General features: G+C 37.6%; 1 protein-coding gene and 1 pseudogene across 2 annotated transcripts in view; both read left to right on the top strand.

Moving 5' to 3' along the window:
* Positions 1-2,330: 2,330 nt before the first annotated feature.
* On the top strand, positions 2,331-4,642 carry LOC127411195 (suppressor of cytokine signaling 4-like; annotated as a pseudogene).
* A 2,028-nt stretch (positions 4,643-6,670) lies between these two features.
* Positions 6,671-17,754, top strand: part of wdhd1 (WD repeat and HMG-box DNA binding protein 1) — a 29,760-nt gene continuing 18,676 nt past the window's right edge. For both annotated transcript variants that reach the window (XR_007892231.1, XM_051646577.1), the window contains exons 1-10: positions 6,671-6,725; positions 7,765-7,863; positions 8,147-8,258; positions 8,412-8,563; positions 11,997-12,108; positions 12,944-12,994; positions 13,151-13,246; positions 13,458-13,550; positions 13,726-13,832; positions 15,987-16,134. Coding sequence is in view for 1 of the 2 variants with exons in the window: in XM_051646577.1 (XP_051502537.1) it covers positions 7,787-7,863; positions 8,147-8,258; positions 8,412-8,563; positions 11,997-12,108; positions 12,944-12,994; positions 13,151-13,246; positions 13,458-13,550; positions 13,726-13,832; positions 15,987-16,134 (948 nt within the window). In the remaining variant the exon portion in view is untranslated. The remainder of the gene's footprint in view (positions 6,726-7,764; positions 7,864-8,146; positions 8,259-8,411; positions 8,564-11,996; positions 12,109-12,943; positions 12,995-13,150; positions 13,247-13,457; positions 13,551-13,725; positions 13,833-15,986; positions 16,135-17,754) is intronic.

Genomic DNA, 17,754 nt, shown 5'->3' with positions numbered 1-17,754 from the left:
AGGTGTTGAGACTGTACGCTGAAAAAAAGTGCTCGGAAAATATGGGAGAGGCTTGTACGGCCTTTGTCTTACAGTTTGACAACACAATCACATGAAATATTCATGATATCCATGGATAGTCTACTCTGCATCAGATCGATAACACGGTAATAGCTGGCATATACGAGACCTCCTTGGCAAGCTTCCCTCCCTTTGATAAACTGTGCCATGTTAATGGGCATACTGAATTACCGTCCTCTGCACAGAGCTGATTTCTTGCAAATATGTTGTAGTTTTGTACACTTGTTTGATACAGGAGCTTGTTCTCCCAGTTGTATGATCTTGTTACTTTTTCCAGCTAAATATATTTCACTTCTGCTCCATGTGGCCTGGGGAATCCAAATATAGTGCAAGTATGTGATAGAAGCGGTAACATTCTGGTAATTCAAGGGACAGTAAGGGGGGAAGGAGAGGTTAGAGAGCAAAAGATGATGCTGCATTCTCCTTGCAACATAAAGAGACTATCACAGATAAGTCACTAAAGAATCCAAACTTAAAGGAATATTCTGGCTTCAATATAGGTTGAGCTCAATCATCAGCATTTATGGCATTATGTTGATTACCACAAAAATTAATTTCAACTTGTCCCTCATTTTCTTTAAAAAAAAAAAAAAAAAAAAAAAAAGCAAAAATCAAGGTTACAGTGAGGCACTTACAATGGAAGTAAATAAACATTAAAATACTCACTGTTTCAAAAGTAGACCCAAGACGTAAACAATATGCATATTAACATGATTTTAGTGTGATAAAATTGTTTACTAACCTTTCTGTGTGAAGTTATAGCAAATTTTTACAACTTCATTGTCATGATGACATAACGCTGTAAAACAACTTTACAGCTCAAATAATACGTGTTTTAACAGAAGAATTAATGTAAGTGCTTTTATAAAATTTCAAGCTTCACATATCTGTCTTTTACCCCTCTAAAAATTGGCCCCCATTCACTTCCATTTTAAGTGCCTGCTGTAACCTGTTTCTTTCTTTCTTATTTATTTATTTATTTATTTATTTATTTATTTTATTTTATTTTTTTGTGGTAATCAACATTATGCAACAAATGCTGTTGATTGACCTTAACTTGTATTGAACCTGGAATATTCCTTTAAGGGCTGGTTCACCCAAAAGTTACAATTCTTTTGTTTCAAACCTGTATAAATTTACTTCCATTTAACACAAAGGGAGATTAGGCAGTATGTTAGTCTCATTCACCATTCGTCATTTTTCAATTTCATTTCATTACATCTTTTATCTATATAATGAAAGTGAATGGTGACTGAAGCTGTCATTCAGGCTAACATCTCATTTCCCCCAAACCCACCTACTGTATTGATTCAAAAGCCTTTTTTTTAAAAAAAAAAAAAGAAAAAGAAAAAGAAAAGAAGAATAACACCACTTTTGTGCCTCAACACATTGATCTGATCAACCACTTTTAACAGATCACAGGAGAATTCATCACTCAATCTCTTGGATCCAGTCCTACTTGACTCACAAACATTTGGAGAGAGAGACAGACAGACAGAGAGCGAGAGAGAGAGAAGACAGAGAAAATTAAAGAAATCCTGATGCACAATGTTATGATGAATAATTAATTATTATAAAGTAGCTTGCCCGTGACATTTAAAAAAATGAAAGAGTAAAATATTAAAAACTTGAAAATGACATCACCTAATGACCACACAGCCATAAGGAGTTATTGGATTTATTTTGTAATCCATTTAGTAGACCGGATGTACATCCCCTCGGACACTACTTTTGAAATTTGACACTTTCTGACTAGATACTGAGAATGGACCACCAACCACATCTGAACTGGGTGTCAAAAATGGCCTGTGTGCTTTGCAAATCTTTACCGGATGTTCCAGATATGAAAGAAGGACACTTTTGATCAATACATCAATAAGGTAAAGCTCTCAAAGTCTGTTAGGAGATTTCCCGGTTTCTTTCTAACAAGGTTGCCCTCATAAATAGATGTCTGTTATTATTGATTAATTACATTTAGCTCATTGATTCAATGACGGTGAGTCAAAGTTCACAGTAAGAATCAATGCATCACTAAAGATGTCGCTAAAAGATATACATTTTTGCACAATTGAAAAGCCTATAATTAATATATTCTATATTATGCATCCTAATACTGATATAGATTACACCTAAATACATTCTATACTCATCTCAATGTCATTTCTTGAGCTCTGCATATTCATCATTGGATATGATAGGTTAACTTCCGTCCAGTGAAGGGCAATTATTCCTCAGAGGAATTGATACTTGAGAGGTTTTAAATAGGAGAGATGCGTTTCCTCCCTTCAGTTCACTCTGAGCTCTCATGGCACAAACTTCAGACATGGACAAATTCACCACTCTCCTGTGAGGACATTATATTTTCCATCCTGTATATTATCCTGAAGGTAGGATATGTTTGGCTATCTTTCATATAAAAGACACTGATCACTTTTCATGTTATACACTGTAAAATATATTTTGTCAGGCAACCTAAAAAATTGTGCTTCATGTGGTAACATTTAAATTAACCGGTTTTATTCAAGTAAAAAAATGTATATGACAAATCGACTCGACAAATCAGGTTACACCAACAAAAGTCATTTTTATGGGTTAGATCAAGTAGAAATATTTCCTTAAGGTAACAATTGCAGGTTACCAATTTTTTTATAGTGTAAGTTAGCCTATATAATTACCCATTTATATCTTATGTTTGTCAGATAGTATTATAGTTGCCAGAATTAACGATATAGCCTTTCAAACAACTCTTTCTTATGAAATTCTTGACAATCACACATCACTAATAAAAAAATGATCTAAGCATTTTATACAGATCATCTGTATGGACACGTGTTTTACTTCTATTCTCACATCCTTCCTGTAAAATAATGTGTGCCCCTTTTAAATATGTTATTTTAATTCTGTTTATTTCATTTTTCCTGCATAATCCAGACCCATTAAACCCATTACAACTGTAAATAACCTATAATATTTTGTGCATTTATGACACTTTATAGCTATTCAGTATATGAAAAGCATGAATTAGATTACTAATATGGTAATTATTATTATTATTATTTAGTACCCTAGTAATGTTATTTATGATCATCTTACATTTTCTCCCTCAATCTTACTTTGTTTCCCAATTCTGTGCAGCAATCTTCTAAAAAGGGCCTGCAGTAATGTCAGAGAGGAAGCCTAAAAACTCGGACACACGTCCCAAGAATCTTCGGAGCTGGAGTGCTGATAGTTACATCCGCAGTATTAAAAAGCGTTCTCGTGGGTCCCACCATGAGCCAGTGCCCAGAGGGGAAGAAGGAGAAGCGATGGATGACCAGAGCATGCGCTCTGCCTCCTGTCCCCGGAGACGACAAGAGAGAAAATGCAGTTGCACGATCCCAGGAGAAATGGATTCAGACTCTCCATGTAGAAAAGGCCTTTCTCACCGATCTTTGAGGCAGAAGTTTCAGGATGCTGTCGGCCAGTGTCTCCCTCTTCGCAATCACCACCACCATCATCACCAGTCCGGTTCCTCACGTCCATTCTCCGTCCTTCTTTGGTCCAAACGAAAGATTCATGTCTCTGAATTAATGGAGGATAAGTGTCCCTTCTCCCCTAAATCTGAACTAGCTCAGTGTTGGCATTTGATCAAGAAATACGGCACTCACACCAAACCCTCTTTAAGCATCGAAGCAGAACCCAAAGGGCCCTTATTGTCTTCCTCTCCTCCAGCGCTCATTTCCTGGGAGGAGATCAGTTCTGCTGGGGCTTCTAGTCTGGATGACTGGGATCCATCTTATCCACATGGGGACACCCAGTGTTGTGCTCACACTGACTACATTCTGGTGCCTGATCTTCTTCAGATCAACAACAGTCCTTGTTATTGGGGTGTCCTGGATCGCTTTGAAGCTGAGCAGCTTTTGGAAGGGCAACCAGAAGGGACCTTTCTGCTCCGAGACTCTGCCCAGGATGAATACCTCTTCTCGGTCAGTTTCAGACGTTACAGCCGCTCCCTCCACGCTCGGATAGAACAAAATGGGAAACGCTTTAGCTTTGATGGCCGTGATCCTTGTATGTACAGAGATCCCAGTGTGACAGGCTTGCTGAAGCATTATAGCGACCCTGCTACCTGCCTATTTTTTGAGCCTCTTCTCTCTCGTCCCCTACCTAGGAACTTTCCTTTTTCTCTGCAGCATATGTGCAGGGCAGTCATCTGTAGCTGTACAACTTATCAGGGTATTGATGCTTTACCTTTGCCTCATTCTTTGAGGCACTACCTAAGGCAGTATCACTATAGATGTAATGGAGCTTGTGCTATTTGAAAACTGTCACTAAAATGGGACAAAACTACATGGTACTTGACTGGGTTGAGACTGGTTCAGATTGAAGGCCGTGAACGGCACAATAATGGTGGAAGTTGCAATGCGGGAGAAAGACATTTCATGTATCCAGTCTAATTCAGTTTGCAAAACAAACCAAAGATATGTAATGGGGCATATAAGGATATCTCAATTCAAGTTTTAACACTCCTAAAGACCTCATGAAATCGCTTCAAAAGAGCAGTTTTCTTTCCAGTGTTGACATATTTCCTGTAGAAACAGGAAGTTGCAATGGGCGGGACGTATCAAAGGGCTGGTCCCCCTTTTTAAATTGCCAGTAAGCTTTAGTTACTGTACATCAGTGCACTGTACTGTACATGATTTGCTATTTGCAAGTTGGTTGTAGGTGGTATTAAAGGGATAGTTCACCCAAAAATGAAAATTCTCTTATCGTTTACTCACCCTACTGCCATCCCAGATGTGTATGACTTTTGTTCTTCTGCAGAACACAAATGAAGAATTTTTTTTTTTTTTTTTTATTCAGCTCTGTATGGCCATACAATGCAAGTGAATGGGTACCAAAATATTGAAGCTCCAAAATGCACATAAAGGCAGCATAAAAGTAATCCATGAGAATCCAGTGGTTAAATACATATTTTCAGAAGTGATATGATAGGTGTGGGTGAGAAACAAATCAATATTTAAGTCCTTTATTACTTTGAATTCTCCTCCCTGGATGAACACTCTTTAATTTGATTAGTCTTTATTTGTTCTGTATTTTGCCCCTGTAATGTATCAATGTACCATGTACATTGCAGTATATACAGATTCCTCATCTGTAATTTATTTGAACATTTTGTAGATTTCTGTACCCCAGATCTTCATGATCAAACAGGAAATTACTGTTTCATATGGTGATAATTCATTCTATTGTAGTACATCCACTAGATGGCAGAGTTGCAGAGTTGTAGAACTGGTTTGACACTTTCAAATAGTATAATATCTGTCCATCTAAACCATTGTGTTGCAAAACCATGACATACTATAAAACTATCAGTGTTTGTTTATTTTATTTTTTTATTTAATATATCTGTCCAGTATTAACACTCAGTTTTGAAATAATTCAAATGCATTCTGTAGCTTCCCGTTTCTAATAAATACAAGCAATTGTATCAACAAGTAAAATTGTTTTATTGTGCTATGATTTACACCCAATCACCTCTCAAAAGCTTCCAGAAACTTCCAAGAGATGTGTTTTGAAATTCGACATGATTTAATGATAATGGTTAAATGATCTAATATCAGTCTTGGTGCTTTTAAGCATTTCAGTGCTGGTTCCTAAGGACAAAGTTTTAAAATAAGTGACATGTATGCAACAGAGCAATAATATTATCATATTTGATAGTATTCTCAACAATATTCTCTCTTCCTTTGTAATTTGGCAGTATATTGGTCCTCAATGTGCATCTTATTGCTTTGGTTTTGTAGTTGAAGATCTTTCAGTTTAATCTCTAGCACATTTACCTTGGAAAACTGATTCTCAATTGACTGAGACAGGAGCCATAACTATTGATCTAAACCCACAAATGTTAAATATTAATGTGTCTGCGATGATCAAATCTTCATTATGAATTTAAAGTGAAGCATCTTTACCTTGAGAAATAGCTCATGACTTTGTGCAATGCACAAAGAACTTTTATGTACACAATAAGACTGAATGTTCCTTTGCATTCATAAATAGGAAAATTCAAGCAAACGTGCACAGAGGTAGAAGGCAGAAGCTAAGTGATGCACAGATGGGATGTCCCAATGTGGCCATTAATCTCATCATAGTATTTGGTATTGCAATTCACCCTACAAGCAGATAGGCCTGCAAGAGCTGCTTCCTGTGCTACATATCAAATTATTTAACAAAGAAACAATGGGGATAATTTGTCTATTCTCATGAAGAGGTCTAGATCAGACATCCTTTAGGCTGTATTACATTATTGATGCTCATGTCTCATATGAGACAGTTTGGCTGCAGGCAGTTCCAACTGCGTCTTTGTTGTTTGTAATGAAAGAAAGAGAACATTTTTTTATTTTATCGATACACCCAAATAATTCTAAAATAATAGCAATTATTAACCTGAGGCGTTTATTGTCATAAAGAATTGTAAAAAAATAAATAAAATAAAAATAAAAATAAAAATAAAATGCATTCATTAGACGTTACACTCGGGGCGGGACTAATACTCACGATCAACCAATGGGTTTTGAGAAAAGTTCAAGTTACATCCCACATTTCTACGTCATTGTTTGCAGCGCGGGAGATGTGAGCGTGCAACACTGCATACTGAAACCTGAAACTACCTCCCAACAAAAACTGTGAGTACAGTATAATAAAAAACATTTATACAGCATTTATTGATGTATTATTGGATTTGTATTATTATTCGATTATAATGATGTCAACTAACACGTGTAGTCACTCGTATATTTCTTTAAACACCCGCTTGTTTTTGTTTCGTGCTTGGTAACTTCGCATGTAGTCGTACATTAAACAATTTTTACTGCGTTTAATAATTTTTTGTTCGCAAGTGATCACAATCACTCGTCATGATTGCAGTTTCAACAAAGTTTCATCTATAATTGCCAGGCAGCTATATAATTTTGTTGAGACATGATATATAAATAAAGTTACGGTATAATTACCGTCACTTACTAATGGAGGAAAAGTTTTGTCATACATATGAATTAGAGAATAAGGGTAAAAATATCAAATTGCCAAAAAAATAAAAAAAATAAATAAATAACAAAAAGGTAATTTTATAATATTCAATGTTTTTTTTTTTATTTTTAATTTTTATTTTTTTAAAGAAAATCTACTAAAGCTATGGTTTTCTGCACCTATTCAGTTGAATATTTGCATTGTTTTTGTTTTTTGTTTTTTGTTTTGTTTTTTTTCTCCCCTTTTTCGCCCCAATTTGAAATGCCCAATTCACAATGCCTCTAAGTCATTGTGGTGGCGTAGTGACTAATCGTAGTTGCCTCCGCGTCTGAGACCGTCAATCCCTGCATCTTATCACGTGGCTTGTTGAGCGCCTTACCACAGAGACCTAGTGCGTGTGGAGGCTTCACGCTATTCTCCGCGGCATCCAGGCACAACTCGCCACGCGCCCCACCTAGAGCGAACCACATTATAATGACCACGAGGAGGTTAACCCATGTGACTCTACCCTCCCTAGCAACCGGGGCAATTTGGTTGCTTATTAGACCTGGCTGGAGTCACTCAGGACACCCTGGATTCGAACTTGTGACTCCAGGGGTGGTAATCAGCGTCTTTACTCACTGAGCTACCCAGGCCTCCGAATATTTGCATTGTTAAAATGTGTGCATCAGTTTTTGATAATAAATATTCCTTCAGTACCAGTCTGCCTAAGAGCATCATGCCGTGTGAAAGGAAGCCCATGCGCTATGGTCACTCAGAGGGCCACACTGATGTCTGCTTTGATGACGAGGGGAAGTAAGTAACATCTTTTTGAAATCACTCAAGTTCCACAGGCCTGTGATGTTGGAAAATAATCAGAAATATAATGTGATTACTTGGGAAGTAATCAGATCCTTTTAGTTAAGATTACCAAATCATAGACTGTTTCAATCACTGGTAGAGCACAGTTAATTCTCATGAGGTCCTGTATAAATCCGTCTGTTGTGATAAATTAGAAGTTGTGTTGAAATTATATAGGTCATAAAGATGCATTACTTTTTTATTTCTGAATCTGTACTTACCTTTTATTCTTTTTCAGGTGTATTGTAACCTGTGGAAGTGATGGTGATGTCCGCATATGGGAAAGTCTGGATGACGATGATCCTAAATCTATAAATGTTGGGGAGAAGGCTTATTCTGTTGCCTTGAAGGTACGTTAGCATTTTATTGCCTTGCATGTTTTGGCAGGTTATTAAATGCATAACGAAAGCGTGTTTCAGTTGAAAACGCAAGACAAAACTAATAAAACCAGTACCAGTAATTTGATTGGTTTTTAAATGTCAGTGTTTATTTAACTCCTACAGAATGGAAAACTAGTCACAGCAGTTTCCAACAACACAGTTCAAATTCACACTTTCCCAGAGGGCGATCCAGATGGCATACTCACTCGATTCACCACCAATGCAAACCACGTCGCCTTTAACACCAGTGGCTCAAGAGTGGCAGCAGGATCAAGGTTTGTGATATCAACCTGCTGATTTATTATATATCTTTATCTTTTAACATTAAATATCTTATTTTCATGACTAAGGGGCTAGTCACACCAAATATGTGTTTTTTTAAGTCTGTCTGCGCTTTTTTTTTCTTTGTAAACATGCATTAGACAAACGTCTTTGACCATTGAGCCACATCTTACTGATTTTTCAGCTTCTCGCACAGTAGCGCTGTTACGATGCCATTTCAATGTAAAAGAACTTGAACCTTTAAAAATGCACCTCGAGTCGGGACACCTGTGTTCTGTTACAGTACATTTATGTCTATAAGATGCATTTGCTCTTTTTCTTCTAGCAACATGACAAGCAGATATGATGTATTGGGTGTTCCAATTTTGCAGCATTTTTAGTTGCAGTTCTGTTTATACAGGGCTCATCAATAAAGATGTTCTTTCTTCTGCTGGCAGTAGTTCAGATTTGTACTTGCCCTGGCAAAATTTTAACTGGCAAAAAAAAAAAAAAATTAACACTACATTTTCTGACACAAATATATTATAATTTCTCTTTATTAAATGTTTTCTTTGAAAAAGCTATGTAAGGGATAATGTACATAGCTTTCGCATCAGGGTCCTGATCACCCTTTTGGGCTTTATTGTGCGAAAACAACCGGCTGACTGTGCCTATTAACCAAATAAATAAATGGACAAAAATTATTGATTTTCGTCGAGATTATGTGAAAGGAAAGAAATCGCTGAACAGCTGAAATCCACCTCCGGTTTCCAACAGAGTTCTGTTTGTGTTTATTCTGTGAAGATTATAGTCTCAGTCCTGATAATCCAGCCTATAACAAGACTACTTATGATTATTGAGTAGTTAATGAACAGTGTTTCCCACAGGATTTTGTGAGACTGTGATGGGTGGACCTTGGACCCTCTAGGGGGGTCCGGGGGCATGCCACTCCATAAGAACATTTTGTGCATTTTAAAGTTAAATGCATCAATCTGGTACACTTTTAGAGCAAAAATAAGAGTCTAGATCTATGAAGAACTCTTCGCTCTTGTAAACAATTTTGTGCTCTAGTAGTAATTTAATCATAAACACATTGGTTGTATAGATATGAATGGTGATGACACTGCAAAAAAGTCACACCCACAAAGCATAAACAAGACAGAGTTTAACATGGTTCACAAATGGTCAAAACACAAAATCGACTAGAGCATACATTTGAGCCAGGGCTCGACATTAAGTATTGTCATGTGCTTGTCCTCCAGACAAGTAAATTGGTCATTCACTTGTCCAAGTAAAAAAGTTACTTATCCGGAGAGAAAAAAGGACATTTAAGTTACATGATCAAGTAACATGTCAAAAACATGTATATTTTTCTAAAATAATGACCGATGCCCAACCTAATAGTGTACCTATGCAATCATCTCAATTCTCTGCAGCAGAAATGTAAACTGCACTAGGTAGGGGAGGAGGCTATTGTCAAATGGTAATTATTTTAAGTTACATATGGTAGTCAAATAAAGAAAAGTCTCCATCGCCATCATGTACAAAAGGGATGCTCACACTTCTATGGAATGAGATCTACTTTTTCATCATGTTAGTGCAGCAAAATCTACCATGTAAAGGCTATACATTATCACAATATCAAAATTTCAGTAGTCGGTAGTGAAATTTGACGATTCTCAATACCAGCTTCAAAACCACAACAAATAATAACACTAACTAATTTGTTAATTATGGAAGAATGGTTTCAAGTTCTTAAGTAATAATTTAAGACTAGTAAACTGTCAGTAATAAAATAACATTAAAAAACAGCAATGAATAGAAATAGATTAATAATAATAATAATAGAACAAAAAATAAAAAGTGAAGAAAATTCTGTGCTTTTTATTCAAGTATTCAAGTAAACATTCAGAATGAAATGCAACATAAAACTACTACTGGTCTTCACTGTATGATTGTAATACATTAATACTTTTTAAAGCTACTAAAATTATTCAGTCAAGAGCAGTGAATGTTTTCTCGTTTTCTTGTTATGATTGACAATGACACACTAGACAGCAGCAGATCTATTAGCTTACATTTATACTTACACGTCTGACATTTTAATACAAATCCACTTTTTTCTCTGCTGTTTGCGTTCACTTTAGACATCATTCTCTGTGTTTACACGGATACCTCACCAAGACGGGCATTTTGGCAGAATTTTGAAATGTATTTGACCCTTCAGGTGCGCATTAACGTGTGCATTTTCAGAACATACGCTGACTGACTGGGAGTGAGAGATGTTTTGCCGAAGCAGCAGTGCAAAATACAACGTTAGAGATCTTATGTTATTATGAGAAGTGTACAAATATTTTCGGTTCATTGTGAAACTGTGGCGGGACACTACAGTCTAGGTAATTAATTGGAAACACTGAATGAATGTCTGACTGCTCATTGTGTATCCTATTACAAGACTACTTGCTAAATTATTGTTTTTAATTATAAATTATTTTATTAGCTTTCTTGTAGAGAATGCACATTGATCTGAAAAGCAGAAAGATGGCTCGTAAATACCCTGGTGAGCGGTCTGATTCGTGGATGTGCGGTTGTTACAGAGAAATATCAGACCTCTAGATGGCGCCATTGACCAAACAGAATCGATTATTCCAGAGAGTGGTGTAATAATTACAAATAACAAATCTTTTTTATTTTTTATTTACTATAATAGCTGGAAATTGTCCAGCTGTAATATATCTCCTGACAGCTATAAACTTTATTAACACTTTTGCTGGACAATGATTGCATACAGTGCAAAATATGACTGATTTTCTTATTATTTTCAACCCATTCCAACTGACGCTTCCAACACTATCGCAAGTCACTCTCATCTGTGTCAGTCTGCTAGATAATGTCACCTGGGTAACATATTTACATTAGCAGAATTCTGTAGTTGCATCAACTGATGGTTTTGGTTTTACCGAGCTCCATCAAGACTCTATAGGGTTCCCTGCTGTCAGATAAATGGCATGGATCCTTTCATACTTGAGTACATACATCTGTGCTGTGCTATTGACTAATGTTAATGCAAATAGGAAATCGCTTTGTGTTGTATGATTAGCCATATTTGGGCTAAATGGTCTTTTGCTGGATGTATGGATTGTGTTAAATGGATGCATCACAGAGATGAAAGCAGAGAGCATGTCACAGCATTGATTGAGCAGTTTTATCCCCCATGCTTCTACTTGAATATTGATGCAGGCTGCACTGGCAGCTGAGCTCCAAACAGGTTATTTGATTTTTTTTTTGTTTTTTTTTTTGTCTTCTTGCAGAGTTCGGAAATGAGTTTTCATTTATTTCCCCACTTCAGATCAGAAAGATCTGCTGCTCCAATATGAGTCTGAGCTGATGTGCGGGGTTGTAAATAGTGGGGAATGAAGGTGCTAATTTTGGCATTGTGTTTTCCAGTGACTTCCTGGTGAAGATCGTGGAGGTGATGGACAGCAGTCAGCAGAAGACCCTACGTGGACATGAGGCGCCTGTCCTCAGTGTGGCCTTTGACACCTCTGATGAGTTCCTAGTAAGTGTCATGAGCTACTGTATGTTTCCATCCAAGTTGCAAATTTAATTCATTAAATAATTAAATCAGAATATGGCCAAAACAATGTGCGAATAAATCCGCGTTTCCATCCCTCGTGTTCAAAAGAACAAAATTGTCACTTCTGGGGAAATTGTAGCCTCTGTAACTCTTATTAATAAAATACTCGCGGTTTAGAGCACACAGACAAAACACTAAAGAACTTGTCTCATGTCTGGGAGTGACAGCACGTCACACAGTTCTGGTAGCACAATGTGTGTGTTCAGATCTATAAGATATTTTTTGAAAGTGTCAATAAATCTGCTCTTTGGCATAGTTCTAGTTTGTATTCGGCTTATTTGCTCTGCAAACTCGTTGCACGCTTTGGATTTTCTAGACACTGTTGTTTCCGGATTACCAGAGCAACATTTCAGATGTGAACATTTCTGCTGGTTGGTCCAGTCATGAACAAATTATTCAGTCACATGACTTTTTTTGATGCATGTCTTGTATTCCTAATAAATTCAATAGGTGTTTATTTGGTAAATGTGTTTCCATCATAATTTATGCACATTTCTTCTTATCGAATAAAACATTTATCCACCTCAAGTGGGGGTGGGGGGGGGGGGGAATCCCCAAAAAAGAAAAGAAGGAACAAGTTGAAATCAACATTATGCCAGAAATGCTTTTGATTGCGCTTAATTTGTATTGAACCCGGAATAATCCTTTAAGGCCTGGCATAGATGTATTCTTTTTAATGTTTCGCATGTTCTGACCATCTGTTTATTTAAATTAGTGCAGATGGACATTTACATTGCCTGATGTCACTTCCTTACAGGCTTCTTCCAGCTGTGATGGATCAGTCACTGTGTGGTCCATCGAGTCGCAGGTATAAGACATTATTAGTAAAGATTATTATTATTATATTTTTTGTATGTGTATTACAGTAGCTGAAACATTATTCAAGCAAATGTTCATACAATAAATGTGTATAGTACAGTATGTGGCCTGATGTAAAGCTGGTGCACCCTATTCTGCATTCTAGACTCAGGTAGCTCAATGGAAAGTCCTCCAGAAGTCGAGTGATGTGAGCAATGCCAAGTCTCTCTGCAGACTTGCTTGGCAACCTCTTTCTGGAAAGGTATGGAAAATGTGCATGTATTCAAATTTAACTTAAATCAAAATGTTCAAAATTCTCTTTGTTTGCTTTTAGGTAATCTGTTATTAGTATTAGCCTATATAACGTCTAATGAAAAACATCATCAGCAGTTATTTCTCACTGCAGTTATAATATTGACATTTAGAGGGGCATTCAAAATACATCACTCAGTCTTTGGCGTTCATGCTTGCAGCTGCTTGCTGTGCCAGTGGACAAGACCGTTCAGCTTTATGACCGAGACACATGGACGCATATTAGCACACTCTCTGATGACCTCATCACACAGGTCAGTGGAATACAATCAGCCTCCATCCAGTAGTTTACAGTGGAACAGTGATATATAAGAACAGTAACATTAGAGAAACATAATTTGTAGGTGGGGAAAAAACTATTAGCATGACAATTGTGTATTGGCCTTTCTCTTACTTTGTCAGTTTTTATAATTCTCTCCTCTGCTCCAGGTTGTTAATGTTGTGGTCTGGTCGCCGTGTGGGAAATTTCTGGCTGCAGGAACAGTTGGTGGAAACCTCTTGATTTGGGATGCTGATGCCAAACTGTGTATCGAAAGGTTAGTCACATTTATATTTGACTTGCTGATATATAAAGTTACTGTATTGCCTCGCTGTCTTTCCAGACTTCTCTTGAATGTGCATATCAGGCACCCTATACACGAATCTCTCCGCACGCACATGGATTTCCTTCGCTCTCGCACAAAACTGGACGCGCGCTCTCAAATAAAGGCTGCTCTATGCAATTTCCCTGCTGTTGCTCAGAAAGTGCGTGTGCACGCTCAGATGTGTCCTGTGTACTAGCGAATATATTATAAAGCCATATAGCTCTGCCTGTGTTCATTCATACAAATATTCTGCCTCTGTAGACATGTCAACTCACCATTTAGCTGGTAACTTTATTAGGAAGTGCAGCATAATACATGGTTAAATTAGTATTGTAAGAATGATATTCTGATGCTCACTGACGATGTAACTAGTCAACTAAGAACAACTGTTGTGACTTGCGTCTTTTTACGACTTTCACCTCTGTGGAAAACTTGGCTGTACAAGTTTATCTAGGATGCATAAAGGATTTTCCAGAACTCGTGGTGGCACATACTTAGAAAATCTGAAAATATGTGGAACAAAATCACGGCGTGTCCTTTATTACAAGTTTAACATGATATCTTGTCGACAAGTCTTCGTGTGTTTGACAAGTGCAGTTACGCATAGAGACGGAGACTGGCTCATGTGATGCAAGTTTGTAACAAATAAAGGCTAAAGAACAGTTAAAGAGGTCATAACATGAGGAATTAAATTTTCCTTGATCTTTTAACATATAAGAAGAGTTCATTGTACTATAAAAACACACTAAGTTTTAGATCTCAAAACTTCCTCCTCACTGCAACAAGAGCATTTGTTGAAACCAAGCTGCCAAAACGACTCGTTCTCTACGTTCTCCACATTGTGATGTCGTACTGTGGTAGACATTTGCATCTGACCGCCTCTACAACAACACATCAACGCTTGCTTTACCTTATCACTTATCACCATAGCCCCGCACTGTATTGGTGAACAATCACAACAGTCGGTTTACTGTCAAGTCTTAAAAGTAAAGCAGCACCAAAACCGAACGTTTCTGACAGAGGATCAGAATGAGTTTGAAAACTGATCATATTTTACATCAGTTGTGCAAAAAACATTACTAATTTAAGTGAACCTCAAGTAACACATTAAAATAATAAAAAAAGACATGTCATGACCCCTTTAAATAATCCCATTTTCAAAAGGACGAACATTTATTTATTTTCTCCCGTTTTCTCCCCAATTTGGAATGCCCAATTCCCAATGCGCTCTAAGTCCTTATGGTGGCGTAGTGACTCGCCTCAATCTGGGTGGTGGAGGACGAATCTCAGTTGCCTCCGCGTCTGAGACCGTCAATCTGCGTATCTTATCACGCGGCTTGTTGAGCGCGTTACCGCGGAGACATAGCACGTGTGGAGGCTTCACGCTATCCTCCGCGGCATCCACGCGCTCCACTGAGAGCAAACCACATTATAGCGACCACGAGGAGGTTACCCCATGTGACTCTACCCTCCCTAGCAACTGGGCTAATTTGGTTGCTTAGGAGACCTGGCTGGAGTCACTCAGCATGCCCTGGATTCGAACTCGCGACACCAGGGGTGGTAGTCATCGTCTTTACTCGCTGAGCTACCCAGGCCCCCGAACGTTTATTTTTAATAAAAATAATGAAACATGCAGTTTCATATTATTAATAGAAATATTTATTGTCTTTAACTGCGCACCAGTATATGATGCATTGCCGAATGAGTCTGTCAGACCAAATGTAAGGTTATTGGTCATCATTGGTGAATTGCTGCAAAGCCTGAAATATGATGCATTTTGATAATATAACACTAGACGACAATACCTGATAAAATTTCAAAAAAGTAGCCTGCAGTTTTTAGTGGAAGAATATATATTTTTGGACATTTAGCATATCTTATTTTATATTAATTTGTTTATTGTATAGGTCTATGTTTAACTATTGTATGTTTATGAATCTCCCCAAAAAAATCAGCATAAATGGGGGTGGGGGTGGCAGTTTTGTAAATTTGTCTGAGGGGGGGGCTTACTGATTAAGACTTTAAAAACCCCTGGTTTAGAGCAGTGGTCATAGGTAGTAGTTATTGCAGTGATGTGGATATATTGTTTGTGATCTTGTTTCACAGACAGAAACATGAGAAAGGCTTCACTGTGTGTGGTATGGCGTGGCATCCCACTGGGGGCCGGATCGCTTACACTGACACCGAGGGCTGCCTCGGCCTCTTGGAAGGAGTGTCGTCCTCTTCCTCATCATCTACCACCCAGAGCACCAAGGTCAGTATATACATTTTGATACATTTCATATTGAAAAAAAAATTAGGGCGGGGCATATTAAAATGCTCATCCACCCCTTTTTTAACAACCAATAGCCTTTAGTTTATGCACAGCTGATGATTTTCGACTTGCAGTTAGAGGCAGGTGGTATTAGGAATAGGGGACTTTCTCATGCTAGTATGCATTTTATTTGACCTGCCCATGAGTGCAAGTTTGCAAGATGAGGTGTAAACGTTTTTGGTCTGTTTTATATATGCATTTATTTTAAATGCATATATCTACTAGACTGCTAAAAGTTAATTTTGTAAACTGCGTAGTGTACACTTGCATATACAGGTGCATCTCAATAAATTAGAATGTCATGGAAAAGTTCATTTATTTCAGTAATTCAACTCAAATTGTGAAACTTGTGTATTAAATAAATTCAGTGCACACAGACTGAAGTAGTTTAAGTCTTTGGTTCTTTTAATTGTGATGATTTTGGCTCACATTTAACAAAAACCCACCAATTCACTATCTCAGAAAATTAGAATACATCATAAGACCAATAAAAAATCATTTTTAGTGAATTGTTGGCCTTCTGGAAAGTATGTTCATTTACTGTATATGTACTCAATACTTGGTAGGGGCTCCTTTTGCTTTAATTACTGCCTCAATTCAGCGTGGCATGGAGGTGATCAGTTTGTGGCACTGCTGAGGTGGTATGGAAGCCCAGGTTTCTTTGACAGTGGCCTTCAGCTCATCTGCATTTTTTGGCCTCTAGTTTCTCATTTTCCTCTTCTCTATGGGGTTCAGGTCTGGTGAGTTTGCCAGCTTGGGCTATGAGCTTCTCCACCCTTCCTCCAGACTCTAAGACCTTGGTTTCCAAATGAAATACAAAACTTGCTCTCATCTGAAAAGAGGACTTTGGACCACTGGGCAACAGTCCAGTTCTTCTTCTCCTTAGCCCAGGTAAGACGCCTCTGACGTTGTCTGTGGTTCAGGAGTGGCTTAACAAGAGGAATACGACAACTGTAGCCAAATTCCTTGACACGTCTGTGTGTGGTGGCTCTTGATGCCTTGACCCCAGCCTCAGTCCATTCCTTGTGAAGTTCACCCAAATTCTTGAATCGATTTTGCTTGACAATCCTCATAAGGCTGCGGTTCTCTCGGTTGGTTGTGCATCTTTTTCTTCCACACTTTTTCCTTCCACTCAACTTTCTGTTAACATGCTTGGATACAGCACTCTGTGAACAGCCAGCTTCTTTGGCAATGAATGTTTGTGGCTTACCCTCCTTGTGAAGGGTGTCAATGATTGTCTTCTGGACAACTGTCAGATCAGCAGTCTTCCCCATGATTGTGTAGCCTAGTGAACCAAACTGAGAGACCATTTTGAAGGCTCAGGAAACCTTTGCAGGTGTTTTGAGTTGATTAGCTGATTGGCATGTCACCATATTCTAATTTTTTGAGATTTTTGAGTGAATTGGTGGGTTTTTGTTAAATGTGAGCCAAAATCATCACAATTAAAAGAACCAAAGACTTAAACTACTTCAGTCTGTGTGCATTGAATTTATTTAATACACGAGTTTCACAATTTGAGTTGAATTACTGAAATAAATGAACTTTTCCACGACATTCTAA

The sequence above is a fragment of the Myxocyprinus asiaticus genome, chromosome 20, assembly GCF_019703515.2.
Source record: "Myxocyprinus asiaticus isolate MX2 ecotype Aquarium Trade chromosome 20, UBuf_Myxa_2, whole genome shotgun sequence".
Taxonomy (NCBI): domain Eukaryota; kingdom Metazoa; phylum Chordata; class Actinopteri; order Cypriniformes; family Catostomidae; genus Myxocyprinus; species Myxocyprinus asiaticus.
Note: the sequence above shows the minus strand (reverse complement) of the source record. Positions and strands in the feature narration are given on the sequence as shown.